A 21,267-nucleotide genomic window follows, 5' to 3' on the forward strand; every position below is an offset into this window, starting at 1 on the left:
TATTTGGCCATACAAAGCAGTCTGTGACAAACTTTGTTGTAGGTCAGATCCCAGTTTGTGATAGCCCTGTTATCAAAAATGGCTCACCTCATAGTCAGTGATACTAGTAAACAAAGGTGGTTTTGTGAGACGTCACATAGTACTAGCGTTGAAGAGCCAGGAACATTGTGGCATTCAGCTGTGATGTTATTGTGCAAGAGTCTGTGTTATTGTTGCAAGTTTGTCAAAATCAGTACCGTATTTTATGGACTACAAGACAATGTTTTCTTTGAAAAATTACTTCCAAATTTCAAGTGCGTCTTTTACTGAAATTAATGTAAAAATGTCCAGCGCTCAATTTAAACTTCTCGCCAGTCTTAAAAATCGTGATATATTTGACACTGCGGGAAACCTATCTGTATATGGCAACACTGGATTCAACTGACAGCAACAGTGCACCAATGCAACAAACATCAGTTATGGGAATTCAAAAGCTTGCTAACAATGCCTCCTTCCCACTCTGCCAACAAAAACCTAGAACACTGTCTAGTCTAGGATGCGTCATTGCGGTCTGTGGTGCCAGTGAACTTGGATTGACAGAGATTTGTGTTATCAGTGACTGTATAATATTTTTGTTAGTAGCTAGTTTCGTAATGGAAAAAATAAAAGGTATTCACATGATGTGGGCTATAAATTGAAAGTAATAATATGCGCAGAACAACATGGAAGCAAAGCAGCTGAGCAGCATTTTGGTCCACCACCAACATAAAAAACTATTTGTGATTGGTGGGCTAGTAAAGAAGAACTGAAAAAAAAAGACGACTAAATGCACAAATAGAGCACTGAATGCGAAACTGCCAAAACTAGATGATGACGAATTGAAATGGATTCAAAGACATCACCCAAATGGTACTGAAATTAATACAAAAATAATTTAAATACATGCTTGTAAGCAAGTGCTACAGTGGAATCTGACGGGATTTAAGGGTAGGATTGGTTGGTGCTACAGGTCTATGAAGCATCATGGACTTAGCAGACAAACCAAGACCAAAATATCTCAGAAAATGCCACAAGAATATGAAGAGAAAATATTATCTTTCCATCACTTTATTATTCAGCACTGAAATACAACTAGTGTGGAACTAAGCCAAATAGTGAATATGGATGAAACTCCTCTGACATTAGTGTGTGGAGTACAACAACAGTTGCCATGAAAGGTGCTAAAACTGTAACTATAAAAACATGCGGACATGAAAAAATACACTATAGTGTTGCCCTTTCATGTTGTACTGATGGTAATAAACTCAATCCAATGACAATTTTCAAGTGCAAAACAATGCCAAAACCTTTTAAAATACTGCCAAGTGTTATTGGTGATGTACATTATAAGGACTGGATGGATGAGGCTGATATGGAATTATGGATCAACAGAGTTGAGCAGTTGTTTATATTTCATGGCATACAATTGCAGCTGCAGGAGTTCTAAAGCTAAGTCCTGACAAAGTTGTTTGTGCACTGTTATTCAGTTATTAAATTTAGTAGTTTTTAATTGTGTCTCGTGCTGTTTCTGGTGAAATAACTGATTAATAAACTTTCAGAAACTTTCACCTACTGTGTTTTTTAGAGTTGTTTGTTGTTTATTAAATTTAGTGTGGTAGTTTCCAGCTGACGTTTCTTATTATTTGTAGTGGGATATTTCAGTAACACTTTCGTTCACTGTGTTTCATTTCATTGAGTGTTACAGTGGTCACTTGAATTTTTGGTTTTAGATAAGAAATTGCGTGAAGTTTTTGTGGTATTGGTATTAGTTGTGGTTTAGTAATATTAACAGAAGTAGTTGCTTTCTTATTAGAGAGTGAAATACGAGATCACTATTGTTAGTTCTTTAAATAGTTCTACTGTTGTAATTGAACTTAGATAATGTAGACATTTAGTTTTTTCAGTATCTGTTAAAATTTTATCATGAGTGAGAAGTGTGGCCTTTGTCATAGGTTTGTGGGATGCGGGTTCCGGTGTGAGATTTGTTCAAAGTATTTTTATTGGGGGGAATGCAGTGGTGAAGTCAGTGGGCATTCTAGTGAGATCCTCACCAGGAAATACAGAATTTGTAGCAGAAATAAGTTGATAGAGGAGCAGGAGCATAAGATCTGTGCCCTTCATGTGCATTTACAAGCCACAAAAGAGAAACTATATAGGATGAGAAGGGTGAAGGGTGCTGGGAATGAGAAATGGCAGTTGGTAAGAGAACAGCTAGGAGGAGGATACATTCAGACAGTTGTACTTTGTGTATAACCAATAGATTTGACCAACTGTCAGAGTTGAGTGGAGACAGCATCTTGTAGCTGTAGACATAGGAAATGTGCAGCAGTCTTCAGCAGTTAGGGAGCCTAAGTCAGCTGTAAATTCTAACAGAAAGAAGAAGGCTCTGCTGCTAGATGATTTGCATGGTAGAGATGTGGGCCAGCAGTTGCAGGAAGTGTTGCGGAGTGAGTACCAGGTCACCTGCATTGTGAAGCCTAGTGCAGGGTTGGCTCAGGTGACTGTTAACGTAAGGAAGTTACATAGGAACTTCATGAAAGTGGATCACGTAAGGATTGTGGGTGGAGTTGGGAATAGTCGTCATAGGGAGAGGAGGTATGATGTAGGTGGTGACCTGGTAAAGATAGCTACTGAAATTGGTGGCACTAATGTGCACTCTGTGCAACTGTTTCAGTGTCATGATCAACCTCATTTTAATGCTGCTGTTAGGTGTGTTAACTTGTGGCTGGAGAAGGCACTGATGGTGGAGGGCATGGCTCACATTGCAGTGCTGCCAATTGAGTCTGTCAATAGATCAGGTTTCATTTGGCATGGCCTGCACCTCAATAGGAATTGGAAGGGGAGGCTTGCAAAGCTTATAGGTGACAGTATAGTGGGCGGTGGTGGGATCATTCATGGGAAAAATTCCTGTAGTAGTTGGTGTTAGAGCTGCATCTATTTTAGACTGAAGTCAGCTGACGGGTATCCCTGCTTAAAGGAAGTCCCTCTAACACAGGAATCACCTTCAAAGGAGGCCAGGTATCCAAGTAGTAAAGGAATTAGCATATTTCATCAAAATATAAGAGGTATTAGAGATAGTTAGTGAACTGCTTATAGATGTTGACTCTGACATTATTGGTATTTCAGAACACCACTTGAATAATTTGACAATTCAGGGGCTTCGTTTAGCAGGATACAGACTAGCTGGCTGTTTTTCAAGGAGTTCCTTGAGGAGTGGGGGAGTGGCCATGTACGAAAAAAACCGTATTCCATTTAAGACTATAGACTATCTCAGCACTGCACTGAACAGGTGTTGTGCAGGGCAGTTAAATTTAGTGAAACTAAGCTTCGAATTGTTGTTTGTAGGTCTCCTAACTCTGACTTCAGAGCATTTCTGCTCCAGCTAGAGAGGGTTCTTGATTCACTTTATTGAAAGTACGAGAAATTAGTTATATGTGGTAATTTCAGTATAAATTTTGTATATGATGATGCAAGAAAAAGGATGTTGGAAGATCTCCTAAATTCATATGAGCTGATGCAGATTGTTTTTTTTTTTCCACTCAAGTTGCATGGGAACAGTAGCACAGCCACAGACAGAATTTTTATTCATTCTTCATTACTAGATGGGCATTCTGTTAGTAAAAGGGTGGGTGAATGGCCTTTCAGACAATGATTTACAAATTTTAACACGAAAAGGTTTTTGTACTCAAACAAATGTTATATATAATTAATCTTGTTAAGGAACAAGAGTGGCAGGATGTTTATAGTCTGATAACATAGATGACAAATATAATGCTTTCCTTAACACATCTCTTATGCTCTTTGAAAGCTGCTTTCCATTAGAACATTCTAAACAGGATACTAGTAGCAAAAGGCAGCCTGGCTGACTAGAGGGATAATGATATCATGTAGAACAAAGCGGGAATTATTTCAAAATGTTAGAAGTTGTCACAATCAAGCTACAGAAGCCCATAACAAAACATATTGTAAGGTGCTTAAAAATGTTATTAGGAAGGCAAAGAGTATGTGGTACACAAGTAGAACAGCTAATTTTACAGGATAAAATTAAAATCATACGGTCAGTCGTGAGGGAAGTGTCTGGTCAGCAGTACAAAGTTCATAGAAAACACATTTCTCTTACTGATAAGTCAAATATATATACAGTATTTAACTATTAATTTCTGAGCATTGCTGGCAAATTAAATAAAAACTTAGTTTCTACAGGGAATCGTACAACACTCGTGGAAAATGCCTTTCTGAGATTGATTTCCAAAATAATCCTTTGTGATACTGACAGTGGGGAGGAATCAGTTTTTACAGTTTCTAACACACAATTCGTTTCTAACAGACAATTCAGTAAAACCTGATGTTTTAATTTCACAGAATGGATATGTGATTAATGAAAGTGAACAGATCAAATTTCTAGGTGTTCAGATGGATAGTGAACTGTCGTAGAAAGCCCAAGTTCAGGAACTTGCTCAAAGACTTAATGCTGCCATTTTTATTATTGGAATGGTATCTGAAGTAAGTGATAGTTCAACATGAAAAGTAATCTGCTTTGCATATTTTCATTCGGTTATGGAGTATGGTTTTATATTTTGGGGTAACTCTTCCCATTCTCAAAGGATTTTTTTGGTTCAGAAACAGGCGGTTCGGGCAATAAATGGTGTAAGTTCGTGAACCTCTTGTTGACCCCTGTTCATTAGTCTGGGTATTCTGACATTGGCCTCTCAAAATATATATATGTTCTTTACTGGCATTTCTTGTTAACAATATCAGCTTATTCCCAATAATTAACAGCTTTCACTTGGGTAATACTAGGCGGAAATCCAATCTGCATTTGGATCACACTTCCTTGACTCCTGTGCAGAAAGGTGTGCAGTGTAATGCTGCATGCATTTTCAGTAATTTACCACAAGAATTCAAAGATCTTACTTGTAATTCACTTGCTTTCAAATCAAAATTGAAGAGTTTCTTCATAGGTCACTCCTCTTCTGTCGAGGAGTTCCTTGAAAAATTAAGCTGATTCCTGTGTTACATTGTTGATTGGTTTTACATAATCTTAAAGCTTGCCTTTTTTTGGGTGCATAAACATTTTATTTGATCTGTTATTACTTTTATGTTGTAATTTCATGGACTGACATGTTCCATGACCTTGGAGATTTCCTCCTCAATTTGGTTCAGTGGAACTAGAAGTGTAAAATAAAATAAATATATATAAATAAATAGTATGGGAGAGAAGGAAAAGATGCTTTATTGAAGGAGAAATCTCTTCTTATGCTAGATCAGTTTAATAGTCACTTGAAAAATTCTGTGAAAGAGAAATAGAGGGATGGAAATAGAGAGCTTGCTGTCATTCTGCGAAGATTTATTTCATAATTGCAACCTCATGATGTCGCAATAAATAAACCATTTAAGGTGTATCTGAGAGAGGAATGGAAAAATAGATGATGGATGAAATCCAGCATGAATTCACACCGAGGGCAACTATCAAATGACGTACAATCAACAAGTGTGTCAGTAGATAAAACAGTCATATTGTTAAATCTTTCAAGAAGTGCGGCATAAGTAATGTTCTCAGTGGCAGTGAAAGCCATCTTGTGTATGAAGAGGACAATGATGATGCGAAGAGGAGGAAGAAAAAAGTTCAGGGGATGATTTGTATGGATTTTCAAGGTCATTTTTTGAACTAAGATTTTTTTATTTTGGCTTTGCAGTCTAATAATAAAAATGATAAAAATTTTATTTCTTAAAAAATTGCTTAAAAACTAAGGTGCATCTTGTACTCCATAAAATACAGTGACTACTGAGAGAGTATTGATTTGTGAAAGCAAATCAGCCACAACATTGCCCCTGCCAGGAAAATGTTGGAAGTCTGTTGCAACTTTCACGATGTAGTCAAATGGTGGAAGTGTCATGCGCAGCAGTCTTTTTGCTGAATTGCTGATAGAATCTGCTTGGGAACTATGATCCATATAGATTGTTAAAGATCTGCCCTCGCTGTATTGCTTTGTACACTGCGAATAGTTTCCTGTCGTAGGCTGACCACTTTCAATGGGAATACTTCAACTCTTTGGAAAAGAAGCACAGTTGCTGTTGGATGCTTACTACTGACTGTAGGGGAGAATCATCTGCATTAGAGATGATCATCAGATGGGCAGTGGGGAGTGGGTCTGCCAGAGTTGCAGTCTGAGAAAGGCAGTCTCTAATTTTTTTTCAAATGCTTGTTCCATCTGTGAGGTCCAGTTAATATTTTTTTTTCCTGAGGTGTGCTTACCATCTAACGCATCTGTAAGAGGTGCCTGGATGGCAGCTACATTAGGCAGGTGCCTACAATAAAAATTTATCATTCCAAGAAAATGGTGTAATTCATGAAAGGTCTGTGGCTGTGATTGCAGTAGGTGACAAATGAGTGTGATACATCATAGTGTAGGCCGTATGCTGTCACTGCAAACCAAATAGCAAAAGAATCTAACTTGAGGCTGTTTTGGTAGACAGTTATCATTGTTGATGCTGATGCCAAGTTTGTGTAAATTATTGAAAACTAGTTTGAGATGCTCATCATGTTCCTCTTGGGAAGTAGAGAAGACCAAATTATCATTCAAGTAAGCATAACAGAAAGGAAATTTGAAAAGGACATTGTCTATGAATCTTTGCTAAGTCTTTTCTGTATTTTTAAGTCCATACACATGTAAAGGAATTCATAAATTCTGAAAGTGGTGGTGATAGACTTCTTAAGAATCTCCTGTGGGTTCATAAGTATCTACTGATATGCTTTCTTACAACACCATACACTGAACACTGAGGTGCCTGCCAAATAATCCACAAAGTCTTGGATATTTGGGATGGGATAACTATCTGGTATCATGCAAGAATTAAGAGTCCAGTAGTCACCACACAGTCTATAGGTGCTGTCCTCCTTTGGTACGACCCTGATGAGTGAGCCCCAAGGACTATTGGACTGTCTGACAATATCAACTTGCAGTAACTCCTATATAACCTACTTAGACACACTAAATTTATCCGGAGCTAATGTTGGTGCCTTGAGTCAGGCTGGCAAGCCTGGAATTGTATTCATTTTATGAACTGTTTAGTTACTAATAACACACTGTCTGAAGTGCACACATGAATCTGGCAGGTTGGCGGAAATACACATAAGAAGTGCACAGGTACCAGAAGAAGAAAGCACTGGACTGACCTTTGTTGGTGCTTGTTAAGCTGTTGAAGGCTGTACTGATGGTGTGTGGGAGACTGCTGCTCACTGCTCAGTGTCTGCTACCTCATTTTTGATGGTATAGTCAGAAAGACGATGCTGCTCCTGACTGAGTTGTTTCACCTACGTATGTGTGGTGGTGAGCTTGGCTGTAGATGTGTAAATTTTGTTAGTATAGTGTGGCTTTCTTCATGTAGGCGGAGTGTGTCCTTCTGTATGTCAAAGTATCACTGAGTAATGTGTTGCAAGTACCTGTTGATAATGTTTGTGTGTGTCCGCAAGCTGGTGTCCACAGCATTGGTTGCATGAGGGATTGTGGGTTGCTGCCGATTCCAGTCACAGAATGTTCTGGCTTTGCTGTAGAAGAGTTCTACGTGCCATATCAGGAGAGAGATGAAAATGTCTTTTAAAAGTCAGCCCTCAATACTGGTTCATTGATGCCAACATGAAAAATTGCTTGGAGAATTTATCTGCTAACCTGAAGTCTAAGATTTGAGACATGTTCCATATACTGCAGTGTATGAATTGTTTGCTGCACAGATCTTAAATGCCAATAGTTTTTTTTTTCCATTAATGGTAGTTCATATGGAATTACACTCACCTCAGACTCATTGTCAACAAGAAAATACTGGTTGCAGGTTTGATCCAGGATGTAGAGTCAACTGCAGGTGGACGGTGTGCAGTGAGATTGACTCACGTGTCGAGGCAGTAGGTGACTTGAATTGCTGCAATGACCTGTAGTGTTTATACCGTGTTGGTGCTCCCGAGGTTCTCTATAGTTGTGTGCTTTATTGCTGAAATGGCCATGAAACCAACAGAGGCATTGTCACATCGTCTTGTCGGCGAGTGGTGTGTTGGTGTTAGCCAGCTGTGTATTTCCTCTGGCTGGTTGGAGGTCACTGCCCAGGCAGGTGCATGTGACATCATCCTCAACACTGTTTGTGCGCACTGGAATCTTTTGGCTTTCTGCTGTTGTGCATCGTGACGTGGTTCCTGACTGAGGCAGGGCTTGTATTGTTGTTCAGTGAATTAACGCACTGTCACTTGTTGTAACACAAATAAGATTCTGCCTGCTAAAATTAATTTCTCTGATGGCTCATTCTCACGTGAAATAATTGCTAACTGTAACTGGGGAGGTAGCTGTATGATCCAGTGTCCATATGGTGTGTGAACTGGCTTGATTATTGCATCATTCAGTGTTCAGGTGTTCAGAGACATCTCCAGAGTTGTGAAGGCACCTTGGTCTTCAAATGTTCATTGTAAATAACCTGATGCAACTGTTGTTCCAGAATTTGTGTTAGACGCTGGATGAGCCTGTTGTCACGATTCGTATTTGTAGGTAGCCAGGGGTGACGAAATAACACCACTAATGAGGCTGGTTTGTTCACCAAGGTGGCACAGTATTGTGACGAACATGGAGCTGTCATCGGAAATGCTGTGATTGTGGAGAATGCACTCGAAAATAGCTAACCACATAGCTGGTTGTTTCAGCCAGAAAAGTGGCAGAAAAGTTTGATAGTCAAAATTCTGATATGCTTGTAGTGCCACAGCTGGACAGAGAGCAACAGCGGATGAGCTTTCATGTTAAAACCGGGATGCAGAGGGAAATCCTGTGAAAGTGTTTGTGTGTGGCTCAAATGAGTGGACTCCACTTTGCAGTGTGAAAGAATTTGGCAGAACTGTACACATTGTGGTAGGCGTGACACCATTGAGAGATGTTCCGGGTCTGTCGGAGACAGTTTGTTGAAATGCATCTTGCTGGTATGTGAATGAGGTGCATTCATCACCAGAGGCCGGCAGAAGATCAGTAGTTGATGCACATCATTTGGATTCATGTGGGTACTTATCGACACCAACTACACTACTGAACAAAATGTCGTTTTCAGCTTTAACCAAAGGCACGAGTTGTCGCTGCTGATGCAAAGCACTGAACACAATACCATATGACTCACTATCCTGTATTAACTTGTCTCTTGACACTAAGGTTGTAAGATGTCTCCATTGTTGTTACAAGCAAGATGAGTCGAACATAGAATAATTCATAGCTGATAACGTTGTTTGATGTGGGGTCACCAATGTAGAATAGCCATTAAGTACATGTGCTGACAGGTTAAGGGGTGTTGGAACGCCCTATCCCAACTATGTTAAATTTAGTGATTTGGCTTCCCTGTATTTCAGGAACCACTGTAGCCACTGACATGAAACTTTTACAGCACATTGAACTGTATGTTCTGAGTCTACTGAACTACAATAATTGCATTTCAGCCACTGCTTTCTGAAATACATTTCTTTAATTACACGGTTAAAATTTTGTGTACTTTTTTTATGTTATCTTAAATAATTTTAATTATATATAACAGTATGTTGTTCTTTTAGTTCAGTAGACTCAGGACATGTATGTTATTACTCCCTGAAAATTTGAATACTCTACTTGAAGAGGTTTCTGAGGTTTAGGGAAAAATGCAACAGAAGATGTAAATTTTTAGGAACGGTCTCTTAAAGTTTCAGAAGACTGTAACTCACTTAATATATGCTTAATTTTTTATTTTTAGTCAATCAGAAGCACCCTGCACCATACTCTATATCATCCTCTTGATCTTTTTCCAAGTCTTTCCTTCTTTCTGGACTCCTTAGTGGCCAATTGTGCTGCATACTCCACTTTATCAATGCGAACCTTGTCCATCTGTTCAAGTTCTGATGCAGTTTGCTTCAGGATTAGTTCCCATATGCTGTAGCACTTTCACCCTACCAATGTTGCCATCATTAAAAGCAATAACAGCATCATTGACCCCCCACTTTAGTGTCTTCATTCCAACAAAAACATTGGTAAGCGAGCCCATATAAGATTATTGAAAACTTCATTGGGATTTTGAGTCTGGCCATGCAGACACGTCTTCAGTAGTTCAGTGTTTGCCAGGTTTCTGTAAATAGGTTTTATGATAACCATGATTGCTGCTGGGATGGGATGTTTATGGCCTGTATGCACTGTTTCAGTACTGGGCATTGCGGTAATTGCACCATGAAACAGGTCCAGGAGGGCAAAGGTGGTGTACTGGTGTTTCATCACTTGACTGTTTATGGAAGAAGGTAGCCCATACTGCTTGCTTCATTTTCAACAAATCCTCAGTATTATTTCTAATAGCCATCTCATAATTCTGCTGTAGTTTATCGATCATTTTGTCTGTCAGCCTGCCTCTTATGGTTTTACCATCAGAAAGTTTCTTGTCTCTCAAACTTTGTTTCAGCTTCCTCAACCTGATGCCCATCCTCTTCTGGACATGACCACCACATTCCAGTTTTGTGGTGATCTTCTCACCATAAGGCTGAGCAGCTACTACACTGTTATATGCTCGATCACCTTAGAACTTAGTGTAACACACTCCTTTTTCGTTTAGAGATCAGCTAAAAATTTCAATAGCTGCAGAGGCCTCCATACCACCACTTGTTCCTCCATAATTTCTGTCACAGGTATACCCTTCTTCATTCCCTGATTTACACTTACAATGATGTTTGTTTAAAATCTGGAAATGTATTACCATTCAGTATCCACATTGGTCACTGTAGCAACAGAATTCTTAGAACTGCAGCCACGCTTCTGCCAAGTGCCATCGAAAGCTACTGGTATGTTGGTCATACCATCATTTATTTCAACAGCTTCATTTGCAGCACCCTTCATTGACTCACACGCAACAGATTCCACAGCAGCTCCAATAAATCCTGCATACTTGTCGATTTTACAAGGTGGGCATGGCATATTCATCACGGCACACATTGTTTATGTTGCAGTGTGTCCTTTGCCAATAGCTCTCAATCCATAAAACCACGTAACATTTACTTCAAAATAATTATCTTTAAACTAATCAGAATTCCAAAATGAATGAGTATATTTACAACTGGCACAATTAATGATAAGTTTCCTGGCTAACCCATTTGATACCTCACTGTCTTCATGTGAACTAACTGGCCCGCCACATATTTTACAACACACACATTCTCCTAACACCCTTGTTAGGATGTGTAACTCTATCAGAATATAACGTAACCTACCATTTACATCACTTTCATTTTGAGAAAACTGTGTGTCACAACATTTTATTTTAATCTTTGATGCACTAATGGGTGTTTCACTAGATACTGACGAGTTTGCTTGTATTTCAATGTCTGTAACTTCACACACCACATGTTGAACACAGTGTTTCCTTTTATTTGAAAATCTATTGCCATGAAACCCCAAGTTTCTTAAAAAAACACTTCGTTTTGGCATCTTACTTTACTTTTTGAGAGATTTACCGATCTATTCGTCACTTTTCCTCGGAAAAATGTTAGCACTTTGACATACAATGTGTGTTTATACTATGAAATGATACAATACTGTTTTTGACAGTGCTACCAATACAAACACGTAATTTAACCTTTATAACACAGCAATCCAAGCCTTCTATATAAAAAAATTACCAATTTTATTAGATCTTGAAGTACTGCACATAAAAATTTTAACATTTTCAACCGGTGCAGATTATATTTGAAAAATAAAATACTTCCCATGTGAGTTTATGAGTGATATATATATATATATGTATACGAGGTGTGGCTAGAAAAAAACCGGACTAGTACTGGTGAAACAATAAAACGAATGCAATAAGGCTGAAAGTCGCGTGGCCTGTCACGTGACTCTCGCTCCGCCTACTGCTCGAGTTTCATCTGCCTCCTGCACTCAGTCTGCCCGTGGCGTCTGTTTCAAGTAGTTGACGTTTTGTCTGTGCGTCGGAAAATGTTGAGTGTACAGAAAGAACAGCGTGTTAACATCAAATTTTGTTTCAAACTAGGAAAATCTGCAAGTGAAACGTTTGTAATGTTACAACAAGTGTACAGCGATGATTGTTTATCGCGAACACAAGTGTTTGAGTGGTTTAAACGATTTAAAGATGGCCGCGAAGACACCAGTGATGACACTTGCACTGGCAGACCATTGTCAGCAAAAACTGATGCAAACATTGAAAAAATCGGTAAACTTGTTCGACAAGATCGCCGTTTAACAATCAGAGCAGTGTCTGAGTTAACAGGAGTTGACAAGGAAAGTGCCGAACAAGTTTACCGATTTTTTCAATGTTTGCATCAGTTTTTGCTGACAATGGTCTGCCAGTGCGAGTGTCATCACTGGTGTCTTCGCGGCCATCTTTAAATCGTTTAAACCACTCAAACACTTGTGTTCGCGATAAACAATCATCGCCGTACACTTGTTGTAACATTACAAACGTTTCACTTGCAGATTTTCCTAGTTTGAAACAAAATTTGATGTTAACACGCTGTTCTTTCTGTACACTCAACATTTTCCGACGCACAGACAAAACGTCAACTACTTAAAACAGACGCCACGGGCAGACTGAGTGCAGGAGGCAGATGAAACTCGAGCAGTAGGCGGAGCGAGAGTCACGTGACAGGCCACGCGACTTTCAGCCTTATTGCATTCGTTTTATTGTTTCACCAGTACTAGTCCGGTTTTTTTCTAGCCACACCTCGTATATATATCATTTTATTCAGAAAATTACAAATTTTATAATGAGATAAAAATCTGAAACTGAGGAAAAAAAATTTCCCGTTCTAACTCCCTTAAATAATGGAGGTCACAAAACCATGAATTTGGACTTGATTACTAGGCATAAATAAATCGGAGAACATACATACATCATACGTACATCACAATAGCTCAAACACGCTTAGTGAATGTCTTGCAGTGTAGCAGTAGCACTGGCCAAAGAGCTGCAGCATGTGATTTTGCAAGGCTGCTACAGGTTTGAAGATGGCAATTTGGTTGCGAGTGAGTGAACCCAACAAATGTGAATGTGAAATAAAAGTTGTCATGGCAAATTGAGCTTGCTTTCCAATATAAATTATAAAAAGGCTACATAAATTTCGGATAATGTGTTCAGCCATTGATGTCACTTTTCCCAACACTTTAGCAGGATGAATTGCATTAAAATGACGCATATTGGAGAGATTCTTAACACGGTGTAACACTTAATATTTTTTTAACCACGCAAGTATGAATATAAAATGCCAAATACAGCACCTTAGCTTTTAAGACGCTTACATGAACATGGCAGCTTCTTGGTAGCTACTATTTTTCTCTCTCTACTGAATGCATCATTTTTAGTGCAGTTTGTTATGCTAAAGTGTCGGGAAATGTCATGTTAGCAGCTAAACATAGTACCAAATTAATAAAAACTTAATTACTTAATGAACAAGTAATTTCCCACCTTTTACATTTTCCCCTTGAAAATTATACCACTTCTCATAAGTCCCTTAAAAGTTTAAATGAAGTTTCATTGTCTATTGATTCTAATGGCAACACTTAGACCTAACCTCTTTGAGCATGTCCTCACTGAAACTGATATCAGTGACCATGAAGCAATTACTACAATGAATACCACAGTACCAATGGCATTTAAAACAGGTAGGAAGATTTATATGTTCAGCAAATGGGATAAAAATGTTGTAGTGTCTTATCTCAAAGAGGATTTGGGAACATTAACTCTGGACAGGTGCAGGTAGAAGAACTGTGGTTCAAGTTTAAAAGAATAATTGACTGTGCACTGGATAGATACGCACCTAGTAGAATAGTTCATAATGGGCGTAAAACAAAACACGAGTATGTAGACAGACAACTGCAGAATTAAATGCACTTCACTGTTACCAGGGCAGCGTCTAATGCCTTCAGTGACTACTGTAGCAGAATCTTATCAAAAGAAAGATCTCTTGCAAACTCCAAAGAAATTTTGTTCATATATAAAGGCTGTTAGTGGCCTCATAGTTAAGAGCCCAGACACTCACAGATAAGACAAAGACTGAAATTGAGGGTAACAAAGCAAAAGCAAAAATAATGAACTTCATTTTCAGATGTACAAGGGAAAATGCAGGAGCATTGCCCAGTTTAAGTCTCACACCTGCATTAAAACAAGTGAAATAGATGTTAGTGTCAGTGTTGTTAAGAAGCAGCTGCCCAATGTAATCCCTATCAGATTCTTAACAGGTCCACTGTAGAATCTTTTGAAAACAGTGATCTCCCCCATGTCATACAATGTAGATTCCGAAAACAGTGATTGTGGAAACACAGCTCATGCTTTTCTCACATCTTTCCTGAAAGTCATGGATGTAGTACATTCATATAAAGCAAACACACTGATAAGCGTGCACTATTTGGTGTATGAAAACATCATTAATTTGTCATTCCAAACACACTTGGTGTGATGAGTCTAAAAAATGATTAAAAAAACTTGTGGAAAATCAGTTCTTTGGTTAATGTGTACAATGTTCAATAAGTAAACAGCCACTGAAACTGCTACTCCATGTTTAACATGCAGGACATTATCTCTGAGTGATTTATATGAAACCAGTAGCAGGAAAGAAGTATGTCAGAAGTTGGCATGGCAGTCAAAGCTAGTTATAACAATGTAAAAATTGCAAGATTGTGATTAATCAATAAAGTTAATATGTATTAGTTGACATTTACCGTTGACGTATATGAGGGCCGTTTGGTCCAATCAGACACAAAATTAAAACCACAGTGAAAAATCCAATGGAGCTTTGCGCAGATGTGTTGCACAGTATCTCTTGTGTGCCCATCGAATTGCGTCATGTCACACATACCAGTTCTGAGAGCACAGTGAGCATTTAAACATGTCTAAAAGAATAGTGTCTCCCACCAAGTGTGAAGTGCATGCTGCCATTCGATTTCTTCACGTTGAGGGCCGCAGAGTAGCTGATATTCATCGACAAATGAGTCACGTGCATGGTGAAACATCCATTAGTGACAGCAAAGTGTGGCAATGGTGCAGGAACTCTGAAGCAAAACATACAGATGTTCATGATGCAGACAGTCAGGGAAGGAAGCAAATATTAGCTGATAATTGTTCAGTGAATGAGTTGGGTTATTTGAGAAAATCATAGGTTCACAGTGTCTGTGTTCAGTGATTCATTTCCTGAAATTTCAATGTCAGCTCTTTATAACATTGTGAGTGAGAGACTTCAGTACTGCAAACTCCATGTGAGATGGGTTCCCAATATGCTATCTGACCATCACAAAACAAAGCAAGTGGGTGTCACCTTTTTGTTTCTCCAGCACTACCATGATGAAGAGAAGATATTTTGAACAAATGTGTCATAGGAGCAAGACATGGGTCCATTTCAAAAATGAAGAAAAATAAGAGCAATCCAAACAGTAGATGTCTTCTCACTGCCCAAGCAAACCAAAGAAGTGCAAGCAAAGCTCCATGAGAACGTGTATGGTTACCATGTTCTGGGACCAAAATGGAGTTTTGTTGGTGGAATTCATGGAATGTGGCATGACCATCACTCAGCTTCATACAGCATGGCTCTTCAACACCTATGATATGCAACAAGCAAAGAGTAACATTATCATCAAGCATAGTCCTCCCTCATGACAATGCTTGAGTGCACACTGCAGCTGCAACAAAGGCACTCAGCAGTGTTTTTGAAGGGAGGTGTTGGGTTGGCAAGAAAGACATCATTTTGACACTGATAATGAGCTACAGACCAACATAGAGAATTGGCAAAAAGCGCATGCACCTGCTCTCTATGGCAAGGGAATTGGAAAGTTTGCACTATGCTATGAAAAATGTCTAACTCGAAGCAGCGACTGTGTAGAGAAGTAGTCAAGAGGTATATCTAAATGTTGCAGATAAAACATTTTTCATTTTCACTGTGGTTTCCATTTTGTTGCCAATTGGGCCTCGAAGAAAACAAGAAGAAAACATAGCCCTTTCAGAAACAAAATGACTAGTGTATCTCAGTTAAAATAGCACTAGTAATCTTTGTTTTAGAGAATCAACTGTAACAAATACTGATGTGCCTGAATGAAAGTAAAAAATGTGTAAGCTAGCGGGTAAAGTACTGCTGGCATAGCATCTAGCGGTGAATTTTTCTTGCAGATCTGCTCGTTGTTCAAAATACTGATGGCCAGTACCTTGATAAATAAATTTTCAAGGAATGAATTGAAACTGACAAAGTGTGGTAATGCTGTGGTTTTAAATGTAAAAACTACATTTGAAAATTTTTGGGAGCAGAAAGACTGGCCTGTACACTTTTCAGTGATTGCAGACTCGTATCACTTGAAAGTGTTAAGGTTACACTAAATTACATGTGTGTGTTTCATCTTAATCGTTTAGTGGTCATTGTGATTACATTTGTGTGAATCTTTTAGAGAGGCTACAAAAATAAGACTATAGATTTATTTTAATACTGAGATGTAAGTCACAATCTGATACAGCTAAGGAATTTTGAAATTCGCATGCTTAAGGATACAGGATACTTATAAAAGGTGGAAAAATCGAAAGTTTTTTATGACTTTATTAAATTCTATAGTATTTCCTGATTACATTGATATATAGATTATAAGGCTTCAAATGAAAAATGACCTATATATACCAAATTTTAAAGTTACGGTCATGTATGCCGCCATGCCCCCTTCATTTCTGTTACAGAAACCAGTATTATTTTGAAAAGAACTGTGAACTTTCTGTTTCCAGCAATTACACATATGATACATTGTATATGTTGGTAACAGTGCAGGTTTCTAGTGTCTGTAAATGATTACCTTTGCTAGTATTTAATTTTGTTTCGTTTAAGATGTTTGTTCACATGTTACTGAATGTTTGTTGCTCAGGTGCTACATATATTTGTGGAAGCACATATCCTTTAGTGTGCAATAAATACGAACTATGCCATGCATCGAGGAATTCAATAAAAGGAAATTCCGTGGAAACCAGCTCACAAACAAAGCAAGCCACACTGCTGAAAGTAACCTATGTATCAGCTCTCCAGCTCTCCCACATGGCACCCCTCCTGGTGATTCAAATTTTTGTGTTAACAATGACACTGTTTGTAGTGGTTTTGTTATTGTTGATGTGGGATCTTATCTCTTTTGATAAAGGAAGTGGCGAAATGTAGACAGTGTGATGGTGTAGGCTGTCTGGAAATAACTGAACAACAAAGCAGCAGGAACGGTTTAGCATCAAAATTAGTTGTTCTGTGTAGATCCTGGCCATTAAACAAACTGCACCTCTGAATGATGTTACAGCAATGAGAAAAGCTGTATGGGCCACCTACTTTCATAAGTTGTCCATAGATGACCACCCTGTTCATGGACTTTGCCCTAAAGGAGCAGATTATTGGTGTGGTTACCAAAAAGCAAAACAAAGAGGTCAAATACACCATCATAAGCATTCTCTTCCTGAGCCTGTTAAGAATGAAATGAAATGAAACTAATTTTTAGAGACCTGAGTGACCCTGTTTTGCTTAGTAAATGTATTCATGGGAGCTGTCTTCATGTAGGCACCCGGAATACAACTGAAAGTTTTAACCATTGCATATGGGAAAGATTACCCAAGAATGTTTTTGTAGGACTAAATACATTAGAAGTTGGTGTACTAGATGCAGTGATATGTTTCAGTGGTGGAGTGATAGGAAGGTTGGAAGTCCTGAGAAATTTAGGCATAAAATGAGGCTCTAATATGGAAGATCAATTGCTTGCGTGTGACACACAGTGGGTGCATGAAGCTGAAAGATTTGCTCTTGAAGTTACCAAAGAAGCAAGAAATGCTAAAAGGAATGCAAAGACGAAGATATGAATCAGGATGAAGACTATGCTTCAGGAATATTGTGAAGCACAGTTTAATTGGACTCATATCTTCATTCACATTTTCCCGCAAGTTGTATTTTTCAGAATTCAGGTACAAATATTTCCTAAAGTTTATAAAGCATTGCTCTAATTTTTTTCTGTAACTTGCAGCAGTACATACTTATGTAGTAGACCTAAGCTTTATTGCAGAAGCAACTAAATTATAGAAAAATAACGTTGTTATTAGGAAAAAAATTATAAAAATTAAAATGTAAGGTGTGATATTTTTTTAATCCTTGTAATATATATAATAAGTGGAATTAATTAGGTCTAGTACCTCAGCCGTCATGTCATGCAAATCTGGTAAAAATTTGGTCTCCTTCAAATGTATAACATTGGATTAAATGGTACCTCAGTTTCATGCACCAATCTGCATTGGTGATTTTTGACAGATGTGCTGCTCCATACACATTCTTCATTCTCCAACAGATGTCTATCAGTGTTTCTCCTTTGTCTGCCAAGAAAAGAATAACAGCACATTGGTCCTGTTTGGATGCATTTGGTAATAAAGTCACCATAGTTTACATTTCCACATTTACCACATGCACATTGGAAAGATGAGAGTGTCACACTAATCCCTTGCCTACATGCCCGTATTTGTATACCAGCATTGGAATCACATTATGTTGCATATATGCTGCAGCAGTACCCTCAAATGAAAAATTTCCATTGCCTCTTATATCACAAATGAGAGTCAATGACTGACATTTTCTGGAGACAAACATTGAATTTTGCAGTAGGTCATCTTTGACTTGAGCGTCTTGGCATCTCAGGGAATAAGTAGTAACAAATCCCCCCTTAAATACCAGTCACAGACTCGTTATGACTATATCTTGGGAGTTTTCAGCCAGAATAGTAAAATAATTAGTGATGGCTGCAGATTTTGTTATTGGTGGTAACATTGCTTTCTTTATGGAAAGTATGATTAAACAAAATATAAAATTTGCTTATAAATGTCATATTGTCTTTCGAAAAATTGTATGTGGGGATTAGTAGTAAAATAAGCAAAAGTGGTCAGAAAAATTGCAGTCTACATGTGCTGTTGGTAACCTCTCCAAGAGGAAAATTTTCTGTGTGATCTGTCCACTCATGTTTACTGCTTTCATATCTTACTATCTTTTTTTCAGTTTTATAAGCCTGAAACATATATTTCTGTTTGCAGGTGTGAGGTTGCTGCTGGAAAAGCAATTGACAAAAAAGACCACATTGATACAACAGGTTTTCACATTGAGATGGGGACAGCACAGTTTGGAGCATGGGCGTCATGGGCATGCTGGGTGGGGCTCGCTGTTTTAGCACTTCTAAAAATGTGTCGTTACCACCAGATTGAAAATATGAGAGTTAGTATGTTTCGTGAACGTCAAAGACTGGTGAATGAAAATGCTGCTACTCTTGATCGGACAGATGACAATGGATCAAAGCCTTCCACATTGTCTAGGGCATAATATTTGTCATGTAAAGCTGTTTTAAAATGTGTTTATTAAGAATACTTTACTGCAACAAATTTGTTAAAAGATGTTCATAAGTAGTGTTTAACACAAAAATTGACACAAGTAGGCAGAGTAAAATCAGAGACCTGGAGTATTTAACAACTTGCACAGCAATGTCAGTTATAAACTCGTGTCAACTAGTTAGCCCAAAAATTTGGGCAAAACCCCTAGTATGTTTAAAGAATATAAAAAATAAGAAGAATGAACATATCATTGAGTGAAAGTGCAGTTGGAACAGTTTCAATTTAGAATTAGGAACACTCCAGACACAGTTATAAAAATGACACCGTTATAAAACTATCACTGGTTATTTGTTACATAATTCATGTCATGCTATCCATGCTGAACTGAATTGTTTGTTGGAGTACAGAAAAGAATAAAGTTTGTTTTAATGAGGCAAAAGTAACTGTGTGTGACATAGATAATTTTCAGTGTTAAGCTATTTTAATAGGCTAACTAATTTGATATCCTACAAAGTGTTTGTTCATATTTCAGTATTTGTAATAAACATCTGAAAATCTGTTATCATTTTTTACCTGCATTTGTAAGATTTCAGTTTGCACATTGCATTGTATTTAAAATTATTGGTGTGTTTACTGAAACTGATAGGCACATAGTTTTTGAACAGGAAATGATGCGTTAAAACATTGATGCTTATCTTTACATATTAAACCTTTCAGACCTGATTTTTTTTTTTTTTTTTGGGGGGGGGGGGGGTGGGGGGTGGGAAGAAAGACTTTTCTTTTAATACTCTAATGCTCTTAGGCGCTTTTTTATGATTTTACAAGCAATATTTACAAAAATATATTCACTTATTTTCAAAATACACTCTGTTCACAATTGTGTACACTAGGTCTCAGTCAACAAATATCTTACTTTTATTTTCGTAACCTTGCAGCATTGTTTTGCACACCAGCAGCCATTTGCAATACAGCTTTTCACATCCCAGGCCGATGTATAGGCTTGGGAATGGTCTACAGGCCGTGCGGACATCCTGTGTAGGAAGCACACGCTGTGTGAAATGGGAACTTTGTCATTATAGGTCCAATGACCTGTTGTGTTACAGAATTCCTCACAAAATCGTCCAGGGCTTTTGAGTTCTGCCAGTTCATAAAGGGTTAAAACTGTCCATGACTGTTGAATGAGCTATTATGTTATTCTCATTCACTGCAAAATTCCATGGTTCATAACTTCCTGAATTGCACTGGATTTGTGTGTAAATCTTTTACTTTTTGTAATAAAAGTCCAACACACATGATTTTTTCCCCCGCATTTAAGCATAAAACTCTATGCCAAACAAATATCTCCGTCATTAAGCCAAGACAGAGCATAAAGGTGACCAAATATTGTTCTTAACTAAGCATATGGTTGTAGCCATGGTCACTTGTATAACTTTTTAACAGTGAGAAGATGTTTAATCCTTTCTTAAGATATAACTACAGTTTTATAACCCAAATGATTTCTCATGGTTACACTGTAGTTTTGCTTGACAACACTAAAGCATTTACAATCATGACTTTTATCAACATTTTCCTTCCTAGATGAAATTACCAAAGATTCCTCATTTAGCTTACTTTTACATTTTTTATCTTTGGATTTAACATTTGCCCACAAGAACTAGAATAATAATTAGTATAATCATATTTCCAATAAATACAACTCTTCAAAATTTTATATCTTTATGTGGAAATTATGTGAATCATATGATATCAACAGTACAATGTTCTACATATTCCTGTTGTGGTGCAGCCTCTCATGGTGAACCTTCCTGAAGACAAAGTCCTAAGGTAATTATAATGTTTTCCCAACTGTGTTCTGTAAGAATACTGGTCTCCTACACTCATACTCTGGTTAGCACGTGCTAGTCGGCG

General features: G+C 37.9%; 1 protein-coding gene across 1 annotated transcript in view; it reads left to right on the plus strand.

Annotated features, from left to right (window-relative positions):
* Positions 1–19,864, plus strand: part of LOC126259437 (transmembrane protein 179) — a 54,964-nt gene extending 35,100 nt beyond the window's left edge. The window contains exon 4 of the mRNA XM_049956252.1: positions 19,069–19,864. Coding sequence (XP_049812209.1) covers positions 19,069–19,351 — 283 coding nt within the window. The 3' untranslated portion in view covers positions 19,352–19,864. The remainder of the gene's footprint in view (positions 1–19,068) is intronic.
* The last annotated feature ends 1,403 nt before the right edge of the window (positions 19,865–21,267 follow it).

The sequence above is a fragment of the Schistocerca nitens genome, chromosome 5 (genome assembly GCF_023898315.1).
Source record: "Schistocerca nitens isolate TAMUIC-IGC-003100 chromosome 5, iqSchNite1.1, whole genome shotgun sequence".
Lineage (NCBI taxonomy): Eukaryota > Metazoa > Arthropoda > Insecta > Orthoptera > Acrididae > Schistocerca > Schistocerca nitens.